The sequence below is a fragment of the Rana temporaria genome, chromosome 2, assembly GCF_905171775.1.
Source record: "Rana temporaria chromosome 2, aRanTem1.1, whole genome shotgun sequence".
NCBI lineage: Eukaryota > Metazoa > Chordata > Amphibia > Anura > Ranidae > Rana > Rana temporaria.
The window spans coordinates 218,950,098-218,968,926 of record NC_053490.1 but is presented as its reverse complement, the minus strand read 5'-3'; the positions used below and the strand labels follow the sequence as shown (position 1 = coordinate 218,968,926).

The window sequence follows — 18,829 nt, the reverse complement described above, 5'->3', positions numbered from 1 at the left end:
ACTGATCGCAGATGTAGAAGCACTGGTGGGAGGGGGGTATGTCTCCTCTCTGCCCGAATGAACGATCACTCGGCTGACCAGCCACTATGATCATTCTTATGGTGTAGGAAATCGCAGGCTGAAAGTGCCGATATCTGAATGATGCCTGTAGCTGCAGGCATCATTCAGATATAGCCCCACAAAGCCGAGGACGTTATATGATGGGCAGCTGTTGGCAAGTGGTTAATAAAAGACCACATAGACGAAGTCTTGCTGGAAAAAAATATTTTAAGCAATGGACAGCATGGGTTCATGAAAGTGGACGTGGTATACTTGGCTTTTGCAAAAGCGTTTGGCACAGTTTCCCACACACGACTTATATGTAAGGTAAAGTCTACAGCAGTGGTTCTCAATCTTTCTAGTGCCGTGACCCCTTGATAATAATTCCCAAGTTGTGGGGGCCCCCAACAGTAAAATTATTTTCGTAGCGTGGGTTGTCGGCCCCCAAGGCAAGACAAGTAATTTGCACCCCTAACGCATTTAGCACTCCCTGAGTCCCTCCCACTTGTACAGTATTTAAAAACACCTTATGGTACATTTTAGGATGTACCACTCTCTCTATCCACATTTCTTGTTTTTTTTTCCTCATCCCTTTCTTTAGCCGTTTTTCTTGTTCTTTCTCTTATTCTTTGTCTCCCTTTTTCTTTGTCCCTCCCCCTCTTCTCCTCTCCCTTCCATGTATTCTCTATTTTTATTCCTGCTCTTGCTCCTTGGAGGGGAGTTGGGATGAGTGGCAATGCTGGTGGGGGAGTTCTGATTAGTCAACTTAGGTGCTCTTGATCAAGGTCATCTGCTGATCTGAGAACTGTAGTGGAGTCTTTTAATGGCAACTATAATCACGGGTAGTGTTACTCACTGTGTCTCCGACTTTGTGGTGTCTCGTAGCAGTGACACCAATGCCAAAATCAGGAGATAGTCTCCTCCAGCCCCTCCCACTTCACATTCCTCACCAGTCAGCTGACCTCTAGCCTCTGCCCTCAAGCAATGCCGTGAACTGAATTGGCGGCTGCGAAAAGGCTCAGTGGGCATCCACGGGCTCCAGGAACAGCCCAGCTGGGTGACCACAGGTTCCAGAGACAGCCCTGCTGGGCACACGCAAAGAGGCTGGGAGAGCGGTGCGGGCTTCAGAAACAGCCCAGGATTCAGTGACCCCTGGCAAATCATCATTTGACCCCCAAGGGGGTCCCGACCCGAACCACTGGTCTACAGGCTTGGAAAAATCAATTTGTAAATGGATAGAAAACTGGCTAAAAAATAATAATTCAGAGAGTAGTGGTTAATGATTCTTACTCTGAATAGTCTAAGGTTTTCAGTGGTGTACCCCAAGGTTCAGTGTTGGGACCCTTACTTTTTAATATCTTTATAAATGATATTGGGTCTGGGATAAAAATACAATTTCTGTCATTGCAGATGACACCAAGCTATGCAGTGAAATAACATCCATACAGGATGTCTCCAATTTACAAGCCAACCTCAATCCACTGTCTAATTGGGCAACTAAGTGGCAAATGAGGTTTAATGTTGATAAATGTAAAGATATCCATTTGGGGGCTAAGAATATGCATGCATCATACATACTAGGGGGAGTACAACTGGGGGAATCCATAGTGCAGAAGGATCTAGGGGTTTTGGTAGATCATAAGCTCAATAATATGTAATGCCAAACCACGGTTTCCAAGTGCAGAAAAGTAATTTCTTGTATTAAGAGAGGTATGGACTCCAGTGAGAGAGAGAGATATAATGTTACCCCTGTTCAAATCATTAGTAAAACTTCATCTGGAATATGCAGTTCAGTTTTGGGCACCAGTTCACAAAAAGGATATCGGGGAACTGGAGAAAGTGAAGAGAAGGGCAACCAAACTGATAAGAGACATGGAGGAGCTCAGCTATGAGGAAAGATTAGAGGAACGGAATTTATTCTCTCTTGAGAAGACATGTGATTGTTTGCAACCACTTTACTTTTGCCTTTCCCATTTGCTTTGAATGCTTTTTCCTGACATGTCCCAGGTCTAGTCCAAATTTCAGCAAAGTGAAAACTCAAGAATTTACTCATCCCTGTTTCTAGCATTCTGGTTAATGACAGTGTAGTTGATAACATCCCACTTGCTGAGCTACTGTATGTAGATAAAAACTCTCAGCTAATGTATGACAGCACTCATTGTACCATGTTATACAGTATATAGATATTGTATATGAATTTGGGTTTTGTTTCTTTTGTATTTAACCACTTCAATACCCAGCCATAGTCAAACGACGTCCACAGATGGAATCTCCCATCCTGGGTGGACGTCATATGACATCCTCGGCTCTCCGCCGCCACTGCGGGCCCCCGGGGGCCCGCAGAGCGGCTAACGGGGAATCCGGTGTGTCCCTCGAAACACAGCCGATCCCCGATGGGGGTAATTGAGCGGTGGCGGGGGATCTTAGCGTGCAGCTGACCGGCTCGCATTGTGCAGAGCTGAGCAGCGGCGTGCATGGCGTCCGGGGGCGCGCACACGGCAATCGGGGATCCGGTGTGTCCCTCGGGACACAGCCAATCCCCGATCGCGGTAACGATGCAGCGGTGGAGCGGCGGGCAGTGGCACTTTCCGGTGTAGCTTACCGGATTAGATGCAGAGATGCGCAGCGGCGTGCACGGCGACCGCGCGCACCCCCTTGGAGGCGCGAAATGTGGCGATCAGGGCTGAGGCTTTTCCTTTGGATACAGCCCAGATTATGGTAAAGAGCCAATGAAATTGGCTCTTTACCACGTGACCGGCTGTGTCCAATCATAGCCGGTCACTAAATGTAAACACAACACTGTCAGTGTGTGTAACTTACTGTTGCTGTTCTCCTCTTCACACACAGATCCAGTGTGAGGAGGAGATCAGCTAATAGTGAGTTACACACCTGCAATCTACTACTGTGCCCAGATTGCCCCCCCTAAATAAAGAGTACCTGTCATTATGTACCCGCCACCACCAGAGTACCCGCCACCACCAGAGTACCTGCCTCACGGGTACCGCCGCCACCACCAGAGTACCCGCCACCTCACCAGAGTACCCGCCACCAAAGTACCTGCCACCAGCGTACCCACAACCTCACCAGAGTACCTGCCACCAGACCAGTGTACCCACCACCTCACCAGTGTACCCACCACCTCACCAGTGTACCCGCCACCAGACCAGTGTACCCGCCACCAGACCAGAGTACCCGCCACCTGCCGCCAGAGTACCTGCCACCTCACCACCTGCCACCAGAGTACCTGCCACCTCACCAGAGTACCCGCCACCTGCCGCCAGAGTACCCTCCACCAAGTGTGAGAGCGCTGAAAGCTAAAAATTGGTCTGGGAAGCAAGGGTGTATAAAAGCCCTGTATTGAAGTGGTTAAACACAACAGTCTCAAGGCAATGTCACTATTTAGGCCCCTTTCACACTTGTGCGACTTCAAAGTCGCGCAATTTTACAGCGAACTTGCCGCGATTCGCGGCTGCGATTTTGACAAAACAGTCATACGACTGTGGATCCGACTTTGCCCCACAACTTGAAGTACGACTTCAGTGAGCAGGCACGCGACTTTGATCCCCCAATAATAAGGGGGAACTCCACACCAATTTTTTTTTTTTTAACGGAATGGGTTCCCCCTTCATGAGCATTGTGTAGGGTATTTCCCCCAATGGGGTTTTTGGGCAGCTCAAGTAATGAATTATAAACAACGTATGTAAAAAGAAAGACGTTTTTATTGTGTGATGACACATACAAGGGGGATATTCAAAAAGTTAAAATATGAGTTACAAAGGTACAAAAGTGGTTAAAATGCCCATACATATAAATAAATGACAAAAAACAACAACTGTCGAACAGCTTGACATGTGTATATACAAGCATATAACAATATCTAACGCGTTTCGACCTTTACACAGGTCTTCTTCAGAGGTTTTGTTGTAACTGGAAAATTTTACAAAAATTATTAGATGCTTCTACAAATATCCTACCTGCCATATCCCCATAATTTGAAAGGGCAAAGGACAAGGGAAAGAAGAAAACACAAACTACTTTATAAGAAAGATTAACAAAAATTATGGTTAGGAATGAAACAATCTGCACTGAACTCATCCATCAAAGTAACGAGAGCCCCAAAAGGATTCACAGCTGGTGTCCCGACCTCTCCACACCCCAAAAATGTGTCGCCCCCCAATAAAAGGTTGGTCACATGTAACTTACAGGGAGTCACCGAATATGGGTAGCACGCCTGATGATATTAGGCCAGGGGGAGGATCAGATACCTGCAGCAAAGCATTAAAACATATAATTATTTTTCTTTATTATAAATATATAGTTAAATTAGGGCTGTCATAGAAGTCCCCTTATACGAATACTATGAATCTTCTCCCGCTCTCCGGTGCCTTCTTCGGGGCTGACCGGCGCTATCTTCTTTGAAGCTCTTTTACTAGCGTCAGCCAGCCCGGTCTTCCACGTCGCCTTCTGCCTTCTTCCCTCTTCTTTTCTTCCGATGTTGACTTATATAGGCCTCTTATGACGTCACAGTCCCAGCATGCTTCGGGTGGTGATGACCTAAGGGGGAGGGGTAATTATGTCATCAGGGTTGTCCGGTAGGGGCCCTTGTCCTCATCAACATGGGGGCAAGGTGCTTTGGGGTGGGGGGGTTCAGGGCCCCCCCTGCCCCAAAGCACCCACCCCCCCATGTTGAGGGCATGCGGCCTGGTACGGCTCAGGAGGGCGGGGCGCTCGCTCGTCCTCACCCCCTTTCCTGACCGGCCGGGCTAGTGCTCGGCTAAGGGTCTGGTATGGATTTTGGGGGGGGACCCAACGCCGTTTTTTCGGCGTGGGGGTTCCCCTTAACATCCATACCAGACCGAAGGGCCCAGTACGCTCATGAAGGGGGAACCCATGCCGGTTTTTTTTTTTCATATAATTGGCGTGGAGTTCCCCTTCATGCACAAGTCGTGTACAAGTCGCATGCCAAAGTCGGATCTGTTAATACGGAATCCGACTTTGATCCGACTTCAGAAAAAAAGTAATGCAGAAACTATTTTGAAGTCGGCACGACTTAAAGTCGTGGCAGTATGAATGACTTTGCCATCCAAAACCGTGCTACAAGTGGTATAAGTGTGAAAGGGGACTTAATCAAAGTGTAAAAGCCTTTTTATTGCCAGTTTCAAGTTTGTTAATGTCAACATGACAGCATGTTGAGAGGTCTAATATAAAAACTTGATCTCCGCTCTCAGGCCGATTGCATGTGCTTGTAACTGGACCGATCACAGGTGCCCAAGGCCCAGCGGCACATCTCACTCCCAAACTGCATTCAGCAAACAAAGGAATGGGTCTTACTACTGCTACCTAATTTTTCACTAACATGTTAGGGTCCACTGAGCAAGGACATGCAGCAGACACAGGCATGCCCTGACATGCCTTGATGCAGGGCTTCATTGTAAGGGGCCGATTAGTAATTCTATTGTCACTAAACACCCTTCATCTAACAATCACATGAGACCTGTTGAATAAAACGTAAAACGTGTCAATGTACAGTTAAAAAAGCAGTGCTAAAACACTTGTCTGAAACAATTTTTACGGTATATTGTTAATCTCAATGGTTAAATTGTTGTATAGTCTATTGGATTTCAAGTGAGGTTGTATTCAGCTATTTTTCATTATACTGTGCTTAGGTTTGGGGTACTGTTTAGTACCATATGTGCTACAGTGAGATTTTTGAAGAATTTACAGACACTTCAGATGCTCAGAGGTTTTTGTAAAATTTTATTTTTACAAGAAAAGCTAAATTATACAATTTTGTGACACATTCTGGTAAACATGGGGAGTCATAGTCTTAAACTAGTGTGTTAATGTTTGTATTTTAAAACCGGATGTAGCTACAACCAATACAGACTGCTCTTTTTGAGAGTTTATTATTGCATAGCATTAGACTGATGCAGCTAGGATTTATGCTGATTAGAAATTCTTAAAAGGAATCTGTCAGGATATAAATATGTAAACTTCGGGTGGTTGTTGTAATCTTCATAAAAAAAAAGAGTTGCTTCTACAGAAGTTTTTCGTTTTGCCCGTAGAAGTAGCTCGGTGTTATCCTATGTGTCCATGCACATTAGGACGATTACAGGCTCAGCGTTTAGAGGCAGGAAAAAAAAAACTTCTGGTTTGTGTTTTTGAGAGGAGTTTTCTGGCAGAAAATGCTGAATGCTCCTAAAATCTCTTAAAAAATTGTAATCTCCCCTAAACCCCTGTACAAAAATGCTCTATTTGATATATTTTTTTTCTGCCAAGGGAACTGTTTTGTTTTTTTGTTAAGCCCAGTGTGCATGGACCCTTAAAAACAAACAAGTTAAATCAAAGGGCAGCTCTCATGTTTCTGTCATGACGGGTTCCCTTTTAAGCATGCAGTATATGTGTACATATTTTGTTAAGGTAAGCACAGAATGCACTTTACATCAGGAACATATTAGATGTAATTCAGAGAAATTCAACTAATATAGTTAGAGCCTCTGTCAGTTTTTTTATTGCTAGCTTTGTCTTCACTTGGGAGATTCACCACTATATTTGTGGTGGCAGTCACTGTTGCCTAGGCAGAAAGTGAGCATATATCCTAAATGCTTTGACCTGTTATGAGAACATAATGTCTGGGACATTCTTCAATAGAGTTCATTTTAGCAGCTCTCTAAGATGAGAATTCCATTCACTTGAGAGAGATTTCCAATTTTTTTATGGGAAATCAAGGTAAAACTCCCCAAAGGGACACAGGCAAAAAATAAACTGACAGACATTTGAAAATGACCCCACTCTGTCCACAACTAAAAAATAAAAAAAAAAATTTTTTTAGGCTATAAATACATTTTGAAGTTTTTAGGTCAAATCTGTATGTTAGTAGAAACTTTGTATACAGAAATATGATCTTTAATAACTAGAGTACAAGTAATGCTGTGCAAATAACCCAAACAGATGTTTCCCAATCCTGCAAGTCCAACCAACAGTTTGTGTGGATATCCACAGAGATACAGTAGGTCAATTGCATTGTTAAGGCCCTGAGTACTTCATCTGAGTTCTGATTTCTTGATGGATCACAAGGCTGTCTTAAAAGATATCTTCCTGGGTGCCAGCACTGATAGCTACAGGCAGTTTGATGTAAAACTTGCACCATTGTCCTCAGCGGGTTTCACTTTGCTGTAGTGAGATCCGTGAGCCTTAAATGGAACCTGCAGTCAAACTAGGGACATTCAAGTATTTACATATTCTCATCAAGCAGTAAATGAGCTTTAAAACACACACTGGATTATTTCACATACTTCTTTCAGCAGCTTCTTTACCCCTTCTTCAGCAGATTTTGAGCCTTCCGATATATAATGTAAACACAGAGAAGGAGCTCTGAAAGGGTAGAGCTGAGCTGCTGACTAGCTTGGGTAACTTCAGTGCTTAGAGAAGATGTATTACTCCATAGTGCCTGCAGCTACACTGGTTAGTGAGTGCTTCTTTTAAACCCATTTACTGCTTGTTATGCAAATATTCAATATATTATGTAAATATTCAAATGTCCATAGCCTGGTCACAACTGAATTGTAGCACTGTATTTAAAAACAATAAGTAAGTTAGCCCTTACAAAAAATTAACATTGTAGTTATTTTGGTTTTAAGTAATGCCTGTCAAGGTCCTTAAAGCGGAGGTTCACCCTAAAAAACATGTATATACCATTCCATCCAGCATACTGCCGACATGTATAGTATGCTGCTTTTTATTGTTTGTTTTTTTCGCTGTACAGTTCAGTCGCTGTAAATCTGAGGGGTAGATTTCAAATGAAGGGAAGCTCTGCTGATTTTATTATCCAACCATATGCAAGCTAAAATGCTGTTTTTTATTTTCCTTGCATGTCCCCCTCGGATCTACAGCGACTGCACTTCCAAGTGCACTTTCAGTGCAATTTTAAGTGCACTTTGCACTTGTAGTTTGCAATTGTATTACAAAATAGATTTGCCTTTCATAAATAACCCCCATTGTTTGTGTCTTTTGCGTTTTTGTTTTTGGCTTACCTTAAGGTTTAAGCTTAAGTGTTAGGGGTGGTTTGAGTGGTAAATAGGAAAGTTTACTTTAAGAGTTCAAGTTAGAGGAGAGGATCGTTTTAGGGTAAGAGTTACAGTTAGCAATAGATGACACTTGAGGATCATGTGTGTTTATTCTGAAATACACATATTCATAAGCAACGAAAGCCCCAGCCAAAATGTCCAGCTCTGGTTTGCCCAAGAAAAGGTTATAAGAAAGTAGACTCTTAACAAACAATTTCTAAAAATAAGACACCTTGTTTAGTTGATACAATGAACATTTCAGAATATAAAAGCAATGTGTTTTGTGTAATTGCAGTTGTTTAAATCCGTTTTCTGCAAGAAAGACAGTGAGAAGAAATAACTGGTTATATTGATTTGGCCCATAGTTACATATGTTTGAAATAGTTGGTGCCTCTGTTTTTTTTTTTATGTCTGTGTCCCAGTTGGAGACATTTCCTTTGAATCATGTCCTGGTGAGAGGTGGTTATTAGTTTAAAAAATTGAGGGAAGTTCTCATCAAACAAAGAACAGATAGCATTGAAAACACTTAGGGCCCGATTATAACAGTTTTCACACAATGTATTCATTAATGGACACTTAAGAAGACTCACACGAGGCATATATGGAAAATACTGGCATTAATAAAGGGGTTGATATATTTGAGAAACACTTTTAAAAGATATCACTACAAGACATCAATAACAACACTATACTAAAAATAAACACTAGCAGATATAACTATAGATCTCGTCTCAAATATTGTCATGCAACTCTGCAAAGAGGGGTTACTTTTGCTAAAATTACTTGTGATTTATGTTTTGTTACTGATTTATACAGAAAAAATAGTAGAGTTCATTACGGAAGGGACAATTTACTTTTTCTTTACTGGAATCTCTTTTACCACATACAAATAATCAATGGTTGATTAAGTACATGGCTGTTACATGTCTTGGTTTTAGGTGGGGGATAAGGCTCAAACTACAGGGGCAGTTTGCAGTCATGCAAACTAAGATTGTCAATGAATCCCCTTTAATTACCAACTAGTTCTATTTACTTTTTCAGTAAATATTGGCTAGACAATAAATGTTTGGATTTATTTCACTGCTCACATATTTGGCACTGACCAATCAATACTAGCAATCGCTAGAGAAGTAAAGAGGTGCAGCTTTATTCAGTAGATGAAGGTACAGCAGTTATGTATTTAACTTTTAATTGTTGTATTGATCAAATGGAATAAAAAAGGTTTATATATTTCTTTAGACAACTGTGATACAGTATATGTGAACCACCTCAGCTTTGTGTAAATAGTATTTTCCAGTATAACATTTCTTTTTTTACCTTTTACTTATTCAGGATGTTCTCTTTGCATTTAATATACCGTAGAAAAAAAAAGAGCTGTCAACAAACAAAAAACAATATTCTCTAGGTGGTTTATCGTGTAATTAATATTCTAAAACTAACTGACCTGTAATTTATTCAGAAGGAATATCTACAAATAAGTACATAAAATGTGATACTTCACAAACATAATTTCACTGCAAGCATAAAGTGAACATTACACCAAAATTGTTTTTAAGTAAACTTAACAAAAGTTGGCTCATCCAAATACTCTTTAAAATGACATGGCATCAAATGTCTTGAATGTTCATACATTTTCAGTGTTTAAACATGTTTTCAATATATACATAAAGTATAATTAAGGGCAAAACCTTTTTTTGAGTTTTGGATAGAGGAAAGGTGCAGTAGAAGAGCTGTCTGTGCCATTGTTAAGGAGATTCATTCTCTCTATTTGTCCTGTTTACCATTATCATTGAAAGTAAAAGAAAATCCCACATTTTGTGTTGTCCCCAGAAAAGTAATAGAGTGGAATAGGGACACTAGTTTGGGGGTCCCCAAGAGATCCCCCTAATTTGCAGGTATTTCCTCTCACTTCCTGTTTGGCCATGGGATAGGAAGTAAAGATACCGGTAATTTCCCCCAATGGGACAAAGATGTCAAAAATAAACCTTACAAGGTTATAACCCTCCCTTACTCTATTAAAAATAAAAGTTTTGCCTATAGTTCTACTTTAAGTTTACAATGCTTTACACTTTTTTTTTTTTTTTTTTTGCTGCTGTCACCTTTTATAGAAATGTATTACAATGTAACAATTAAAACACACAGACATATTAAATAAAGAGTGTAAGCACAGTACATAAACCCACAGCAATCAGTCAGCATCCCATTAATTAAAGTCATACCAGCATGGATTTTACTTGGCTGCTATGGGTACTGTACTTTGTGCTTAGATCTTTGCTCCTTGCAATACTTCAATATTCTCAGTAGAGAAAGTAAGATAGTGACTGTAGTGTAACACCATCATGGTACCTTTATACTGTAAGTCACATTTAAAACACATTGGCTACCAATGCAAATGTCTTGTCTATCCAAAACACACTTTATCTGCATTGGAACAACAAGCATTGCAGGGGTTTCATTCAAGCTGCTGTTTCACCTTACCTAGTTATGCTAAATGATTTTTTTAAGAAATGTGGTTTGCTTCAGAAAGAGTTGGCTCAAAGAGTTAGCAAAAGCTTTTCAGCTCGTCTTTTAGAGAAACCTGGTATTGCATCCCCATATCGATATAACAAACCAATTTTATACTGTATGGTATTAAACAGACTTTACTGCTGCTGACACATTTTTTATTCTGTAGCATAGATCTCAAAATGTGATCATTTGTGTATAGCCCCTTTATTGGGGAATATTGAGACTTCATAAGGTCTGGTTGTGTCAATAGACTGACATGCAATCATACCTTGATATCAACTTTTAGAAGTTTTTGAAAACAGTTTGACTGTATATGTCAATGACCCATATGTGTATCATTACATAGTACGTTATCACTACATACATCTTTCATCACTACATACAGGTTTTAGTTCTTTGGTTAAGTAAAATAAAAATAAATGTTTTTTGGGTTAAATGATGGCATTCACAAAACAGAATTTTCTTTTGAGATTTGTGGTGATGGGTCAGATATGCTCACTTTGTCCTTACTTAGTAGACACGGAACCTTCTCTGCATTGCCTGGTATATGAGTTTGTTTTGTATCAATCACAGTGCCGTTTAGTCTTTGGTTTATTTGAATTACTGTTAGATTTGATTGGCACAGAGACTTTCCATCAATAGGCGAAGAAGGATGGCAGTGGAAAAGCAGAAGAAAACATTTGTAGAACTGCAAAAGAAAGACACAAAACCTTAGATTAAAATACAACTTTTATTTGGCTAAATTATTCAACCTGTATGCCAAGATGAAGTAAAATAAGAAATACATAATCTGCCATTGCTAACTTTATAAACATGCTAGCTGCTTAGCCACCACGCTGTCTCTTTTATATCTTTTGCGCTACTTTCCTGGTACAGTCATGCAGCAATTAAATTCAGAACCCCTGATGTATTTAGATCTCTGTACAAATATTATTGATTGCATTCGGATTATATTTTAGAACTGTATATTCTAAAAATAACTAAAGAATTAAATGGATAACAGATATACCATAAAAAAACAGATTTTACTGGAGGAATGATATGTTGATTCCAAACATTCAAAGATATACAAGGATTAAAAAATAGTAAAACTGACGCTTGTTCGGAGGTTTAAAGAAAGGTTTATGTAACCTGAAAAATTTATTGAAAATTACTTCTTAAAGGATAAATTAACTTTTTTTTTTTTTTTTTTTTTTATAATAAATGCACATTTTTTTTCAGCTAAAAAAGTTTGCATTCGTTTTATGTTGCAGGCGCCTGAAAAGCATTGCACCAGTGATCAGCAGATAATGCCATGCAGGTCTCCTGCACACTGTCAGTGTAACAGCTTAACCGTACATCCTGTACGGGTAAGCCAATACTCCCTGACAGTTAGACTAAATGAAGTACTGCAGCACTCTACAGCGCCGTGGTAGTTCATTGAGAACTACAAGCTGACAGCCGCAAAGGATGTCGGGGCTTGTAGTTCATTCAGATACATAAAGCTGTGTGTCTGATGCCATTGTGTGGGCGGAGTCTAATAGTGGCAGCTAGTATGGGGAACTTCTCCCTGTACTGCTGCCACAGGGAGGGGGGGGGGGTAGCTGGTGGAAACTGTAGCACTGAGAAAATGTAAAATCAGGTGGAACATGTAACATGTTCCCAAAGTTCAATTTATCCTTTACAGCTTAGGTGAAGTCAATTATTTTTAAATCACATCAGACAACTTTAAAAAATCATGGAAGTTCCATTCTTGGGAAAAAAACAACTTGAGTGTCCTAAAAATTCTATTTTTTTCCAGAGTCATAAGATTACACAGGCTCTCCTTTTCACTTTTTAACATGTGCAAGTTGGCATTGCAGCATTGCCTGAGGGTGGGCAGTGGCATGATGCATGGGTCCACAGGAAAAGTCTTAATTTCACAGTACAGTACCATCCAGTGACGGCACGTCCATACTAATCCATGTGCTTGTCCCCTAATCTACAGACGCATGGATTCCAATGTTTTTTTTCTTTTAGAAGCATGTGATTAGAGCCTGAGGCTCTGATTGGCTTAAAAAAGGGTGGTCTTGGGGCTCAGAGTCGATCTCCGCATTCCCGTCCATCTCCCGTGGGGGGGGGGTTGATTGTCTTGCTAGGAATGGCCTTCAATCAACCATATTTTATTCACAATAGAAAATATATCAAATATTTAAATTGAGAAAATGTTCCATTTTAACAAAAAAGGTATTTTTGAATCAATGTCAGCAATATTTCTCTCAAAGTAGGAACAGGGCAGCAAAAAATCTGACAAAGCAAGTGATACAAAAATGGAAGAGCTGGAAGATCATTTTGAGTGTCTCAGAAATAAAGATAGGCAGAGGTTTACCAATCTATGAAAATCTGAATCAAAAAATTATTGAACAGTTTCAGAATAATGTTCCTCAAAGTAAAATTGCAAAGACTTTTAATATTTTAGAATCTGGAGAAATCTCTATGCGAAGGGACAAGGCTGAAATGCAAAATTTTGTTTCCCGCGATCTTCGGGTCCTCAGACGGCACTGCATAAAACGGGCATGATTCTGTGAACTCAGTTCTGTGAACTGTCTGTGAACACAGTTCGCCGTGCCATCCAAAAATGCAAGGTGTAAAGCTCTAGCATGCAAAGAAGAAACCATATCTGAACATGATCCAGAAACGCGGTTGTCTTCTCTTGGCTCATTTAACCACTTACAGACCGCCCGCCTTTGTTATACGTTGGCAGTCCTTTTTTAGATAATATTGATCTCTGCGGCGGATTCACCAAGATATTACTTTTATCGGTGGCGGGAGAGGTCGTAAAGTGGAAAACTGTTCTATGGTCAGACAAATCAAAATTTTACATTCTTTTTGGCAACCATGGGATTAAAGAGGAGAGGGGTCTTCCAGCTTGTTATCAGCGCTCAGTTCAAAAGCCTGCATCATGTCTTTTTTAAGAAAGGCCTTGGATATTTCAGCAGAACCACATACTGCATCTATGACAGTAGCATGGCTTCATAATAGAAACGTCTGGATGTCTAACTGGCCTGCCTGCAGTCCAGACTTTTCAACTAGTGACAATATTTGGCCCAACCTGAAATTAAAAATACAACAAAGATGACCCAGGACTCTTGAGCAGTTAGAATTCTATATCACTCAGGAATGGGACAGCATTCCTCTCCTCAGTTCCCAGACATTAAAAGGAGAGATGCTACACTGTGGTAAACATGGCTTTGTCCCATATTTTTTAAAACATGTTGCTGCCATTATGGTAAATTTTCTCAGTTTATACACTTGATGTTTTTTATTATGAGTAAAATATGGGTTTATGAGATTTGCAAATCATTGCTTTCTGTATTTATGTAGATTTTACACAGCGTTCCAACGTTTTTACAGTTGGAGGTGTAATATTTTTTGTAACGTTTATCTTTTTCTAACCTAATAATTATGTTTTGCTGTTAACTGGTTTGAAAAGATCTACATAACCAAAATGGATACTCCGATTTGCCTCCCTATTTTCTTTGCTGTGAATCTTGTGTTCAAATAGTGTTGCCTAGTGCTGTGATGTAAAAACAAAAAACAGATATAAAGAAGCCTACGATTAAATCATCAGACAAGTTTAATTGGATGCCACTAATAAAGTCTGTATTGAAAGTCTTCCCCAATGTATGCTCATCATTCTCTGAAAACCGCAGGACCTATTATTCATCTGACTTGGGCATGGATAGGCAGAAACCAAAACCTAGGTCTCCAAGACGAGCCCTGCCTAAAGTTCCTCAACTTAAAGGGGTTGTATATAAAAAAATAATTTTTGCTGAAATGACTGTTTACAGGGTATAGAGACATAATAGTTAACTGATTCCTTTTAAAAAAGAATTAAAAATAGATAAAAATCAATCATGTAATGTATCTGTAGTTTCTAGTTTCGTTTTTGCATGTTGTTTCCTGCCTCTCTGCCTTACAGAGCATACAGAGCCATAGAGCAGTGATGGTTTGGAAAACAAAACTAGAAACTAGACACACAGTAATCACACCTCCTTGAAGTTAGTGACCACAGAGAGAAAGCTCCCAGCACTGTGGTCATCAGGAAACAGACAACCAGGAAGTGTGGAGATCAGAGAAGAATTACAGCAACTTGAGAGCAAAAACGAACAATGAGGACATGAAAACAGCACTGCATTAAGGTAAAGGAAGCTATTAAGATAAAAAAAAATTCCTTTACAAACCCTTTAATGACATACAATGAGGTAGCCTGCTTACCAGTCTGCCAGTTCACAAAAGGCATAGGAGGAGAACAGTATGCCAGTTTGAGAATAAAGCTTCAGAAGCATGCAGTTACTTTTGTTCATTGAGGCTACCCTTCCCCAACAATGAACTAACCTCTAAACACCCAGAAATACTGTACAATGTCAAAAGCTCACTCCCTGGCACCAAAATGTACCAGCACTCAGAACCACTGTTTTAATATACTGTACAGTGTATTCAAATACACACACTCTTCATCCACTGCAAGTGTAAATTATACTGTATATTGTATTATATGTTTTAACAGTATAGAATATGCTCATGCAACACTAATGTGGCTACCCAGTTATGCTAATACAGCTCTGCAGTAATTACTTACCACTATACACTATTTTGTTGGCTCATACACACAATCTGAAAATCGGATGACAGATTGTCCGTTTTTTTTTCCTACTAGTCGCATATCAAAAATGTTACGAAAATTCTGTATTTTCAATAGTCAACAGTAATGATTAACAAAAAACTGGTATCATGCAGAGAAAAAAAAATCGTCCTTGTCCCATCGGATAATATCACACAAACTGTTGTGATCAGTTTGAAAGCTCTGTACTAATAATCCGATTACCGTACGATCGTGTCGAAAGTGGTATTTTTCGTCCGATTTTCGGATCGCATTTACGGGCCATAAGACACCGTATTCATGATAGGCCCCGTACACACGAGGGGATCTCCGCTAGAAACGGTCCGCCGGACCGTTTCCAGCGGAGATTCCTCCTCCGGATTTGGATCCGATGGCTTGTACTCACCATCGGATCAAAATCCGCGCGGAATTAATCCGCGGTGACGTGTCGCGCCACGATGATCCGCGGATCAATCCCAGCGGATAGATCCGGTCGTCTGTACGAGGCCTTACTATTCCAACATTTCTCCTTCTCCCGAAATGAACGCTGTTTTTTTTTTTTTCATTTGCCCTTGTACTTCAGTAGATTTTTATTGCTTCTCTTTACTCAGTCTTCTTCCTGAATACATTAGATCTCAAACGCTTTTCATTAAATGGAAAGTTTCTGATGACCTTTAGTGCTCTCCAGTTGCTCATTATGGCATGCAGAGCAAGATAACACATTACGCACTATTTATTGCATTTGAATAATGAATAAAGCAAGATTGCAGCTATTGAACATGTATGCGTACAACCATTAAAGCTTGCTATTTAAAACAAGAAAGAATTTGTTTTAGAAAGACGACTGCCTGTAGGGAGATCTGTCCCCTATTCATACTGCAGTTGCTACAAGAAGTGTGAGTCAGTTTCTTTAGCTGAAATATAACATTTTTACAGGGCTATTTTAATCATAACTTAAACATACTGTGAAAATGTTGCTAACTGCCTTTAATCCTTAAACTTAAACAGCACAAAAGGGAAAGAGTTGGGCATTTGTTGCAATATTTCTGCCATGTCGGGTATGGACAGTAATGTCCTAAAAGAGTCGGGGTGGGGCTTGTGATAATGCAGTCATCCAATGCCTATATGAATTTCTGATGGGTGTTACTTAGTCCTGGGAAGAGAGAGGTGTCAATCCAGGTGAGTCTACGTAATTCACTGTCTTTTTGTAGGGCAATTGACTAGAGCAGTGGAGCAAAAAGATAGCTATCAGTCAGAAGGGAAAACATGCATGCTTATCATTCCAGAGCTGCTTTCTGCCGTGGGGTGGAAGATGCACAGGGGAAAGAGGCTATTAGTCTGGGAGGAGGGGTGGTGTCAGTGAGTGGCTGCTAGCCCAGGAAGAAAAAACAAAAATGGAAATTAAAGCACCACACCAGTTATAAGAGGTCCAAATACAGCTCTTTTCCAATAAACGTCAAATACAAAAATATCAATACATGGAGATGTCCTGATAAAAAAAAATTCTAGCCCTGATGAAGAGGGCATTTTTGACTCCTGAAATGCATTGACTACTCTTTGAATTGTCCCTTTGATCTTTATTTAAAAAAAGTTGTTCCTGGACCTCTAAGCAGTGGTGTGGCGCTTCAGTTTCCATTTTTGTTACATTACACTACAAGCTAAAGAGACCGTGGGGGTCCTTTGGGGTGTAGAAACCACTTGTCAAGGAACCTGACTATTTACATCAACATCAATACCTTAGGCTGGTAATACCAATAAGATAACCTTATAGTCTACTGCTCTTATTTCACTTTTCTCAACAGCCAATGAGGAGGGTCAGTGTGGTTGAGTGACTCTAGTGCATTAAATAAACATTCTGCACAATGCCTAAGCAGGAAATATTTCTCTTAATTCTTCAGGTATTCCAGTGTTTCATTTGTTGGTTACCGATAACAGTGGCCAGTTTGGTATCCCTATTCCAAAATGGTTTTCTCCATGTAGTATTATCATCAATTGAAGACCATCTGTTTTTAAAATACATGCATTTACATAGAAAAGAATGGATGTTAAAAATGAACAATAAATTCTATTTCAGAAATGTTTTTGTTAGCATTGTCCTTTTAAAGTATAGGTCATAATGCATTTGAGCTTTAATCTAAAAGTGATACTAAACGATAAAATGTTTTGGGGTTAAAATAAAAAAAGATGTAATACTTACCTGCTTTGTGCAATGATATTTAACAGAAAGGATACTCCTGTTCTGGCAGTCCCCTGCCAGTGCTGTCTGCTCCTTTCTCCTCTGGGTGCTATGAAGGCACCCGTACACACGCTATTATGTATGTCCATAGACAAACACAGCACTGGTAAGCCACCCTCCTGCTATCTTCTCACTGAAATATATTTGACAGCAAAAGGAGCATATGGCTCCCGCTGCCCTTAGTGTCTCCAGTGGGACCAGATAGTGAGGGGAGCAGCACTGCAGCCAGGACACCACTGGAGTGGTGACAAGAGCCAGGTAAGTGTTTAAGGTGTGGGTGGGTAGAACAGGTAGTGGGGCATTTTTTACCTTGAGGAAATGCATTAAGCTAAAAAAAAAAAAATGTACTTTAGAACCACTTTAAACTACTGGAATGTATTGATCAAGGTCTTTGATCATGTGCTGTATATACAGTATTTTTATTGTGATAACAATTCGTAAACTAAAGCATCACAACCAGGATACAAAGGAAATATCTTTGGATTCCTTGCTGCCTTCATATTCTCTTGGTAAAAAGTATGTTTCCAAAATATAAAACACAGGCAATACTTAAATGTTTGGCACCTAAATGTTTCACTATTTATTATTAAAAGCTATATTTTATTATCCTATGATGAAAATATTTAATGGCTTGTACTAGAGTCTTTTTTGCAGTTCGGTAGGGCATTAGGCCCTATTCTTATATCTAAACACACACACAAGCCGTTGCTATAGGCAGCATATGTATTTACAATTCAATTTGAATAATGGGCTGCAGAGGCAGAAACCTACCATATTCTGCAGTATTTCTCCATGTAGTATTGATACATATATATATATATAATAGGTGTGAACAAAGCTGATTTCAAAACACTTTCCAATTCAACTGTTTTTTGTTTTGTTGTTGTTAAATTATATGGATGGGATTTAAAAACAAAAGATGCATACACTCAAGTGTCACTTACTTGGGGATTGTACAGGATACCTTTGCTCTGGTCATTGTAGGTACCCCACTCGTAAGGAGAGTCATAATGGTGCACAATTTTTGACTTGACCATATTGCACTTCAGCAACATTGTATTCAAGGACAGGAAAATTGTATTTGTATTTATTTATATAATTGCAGTATGGCAAGTGAAACCAAAACCTGCATTGATTGCACCTGATTCTGATTGTCTTCTTTTTTTTTTTCAAGATGACATTATCCTAGAAAGTTGCATTGTTTTTTGAGCGAGTTTCGTTGCTCTTGAGAAACCTGTACTAAGAGAAATACAGGGGCTACCACTGCTGACCTGCTTATGCAAATACTAATTTCCTGTCCGCAACTGATCCAAAATAGGCATGTAGATTAGAAAGAGTGAATTCAGAACTACTGATCGT

General features: G+C 39.8%; 2 protein-coding genes across 4 annotated transcripts in view; one reads left to right on the top strand and one right to left on the bottom strand.

The window, feature by feature from the left end:
• The window catches only part of ST6GAL2 (ST6 beta-galactoside alpha-2,6-sialyltransferase 2), a 241,040-nt gene that overhangs the window by 219,705 nt on the left and 2,506 nt on the right, over nucleotides 1-18,829 (top strand). The gene's annotated exons all lie outside the window — the stretch shown is intronic.
• Nucleotides 10,189-18,829, bottom strand: part of LOC120926495 (pinopsin-like) — a 204,402-nt gene continuing 195,761 nt past the window's right edge. Inside the window, exon 5 of the mRNA XM_040336458.1 lies at nucleotides 10,189-11,301. Within this exon, the coding sequence (XP_040192392.1) occupies nucleotides 11,059-11,301 (243 nt within the window). The 3' untranslated portion in view covers nucleotides 10,189-11,058. The remainder of the gene's footprint in view (nucleotides 11,302-18,829) is intronic.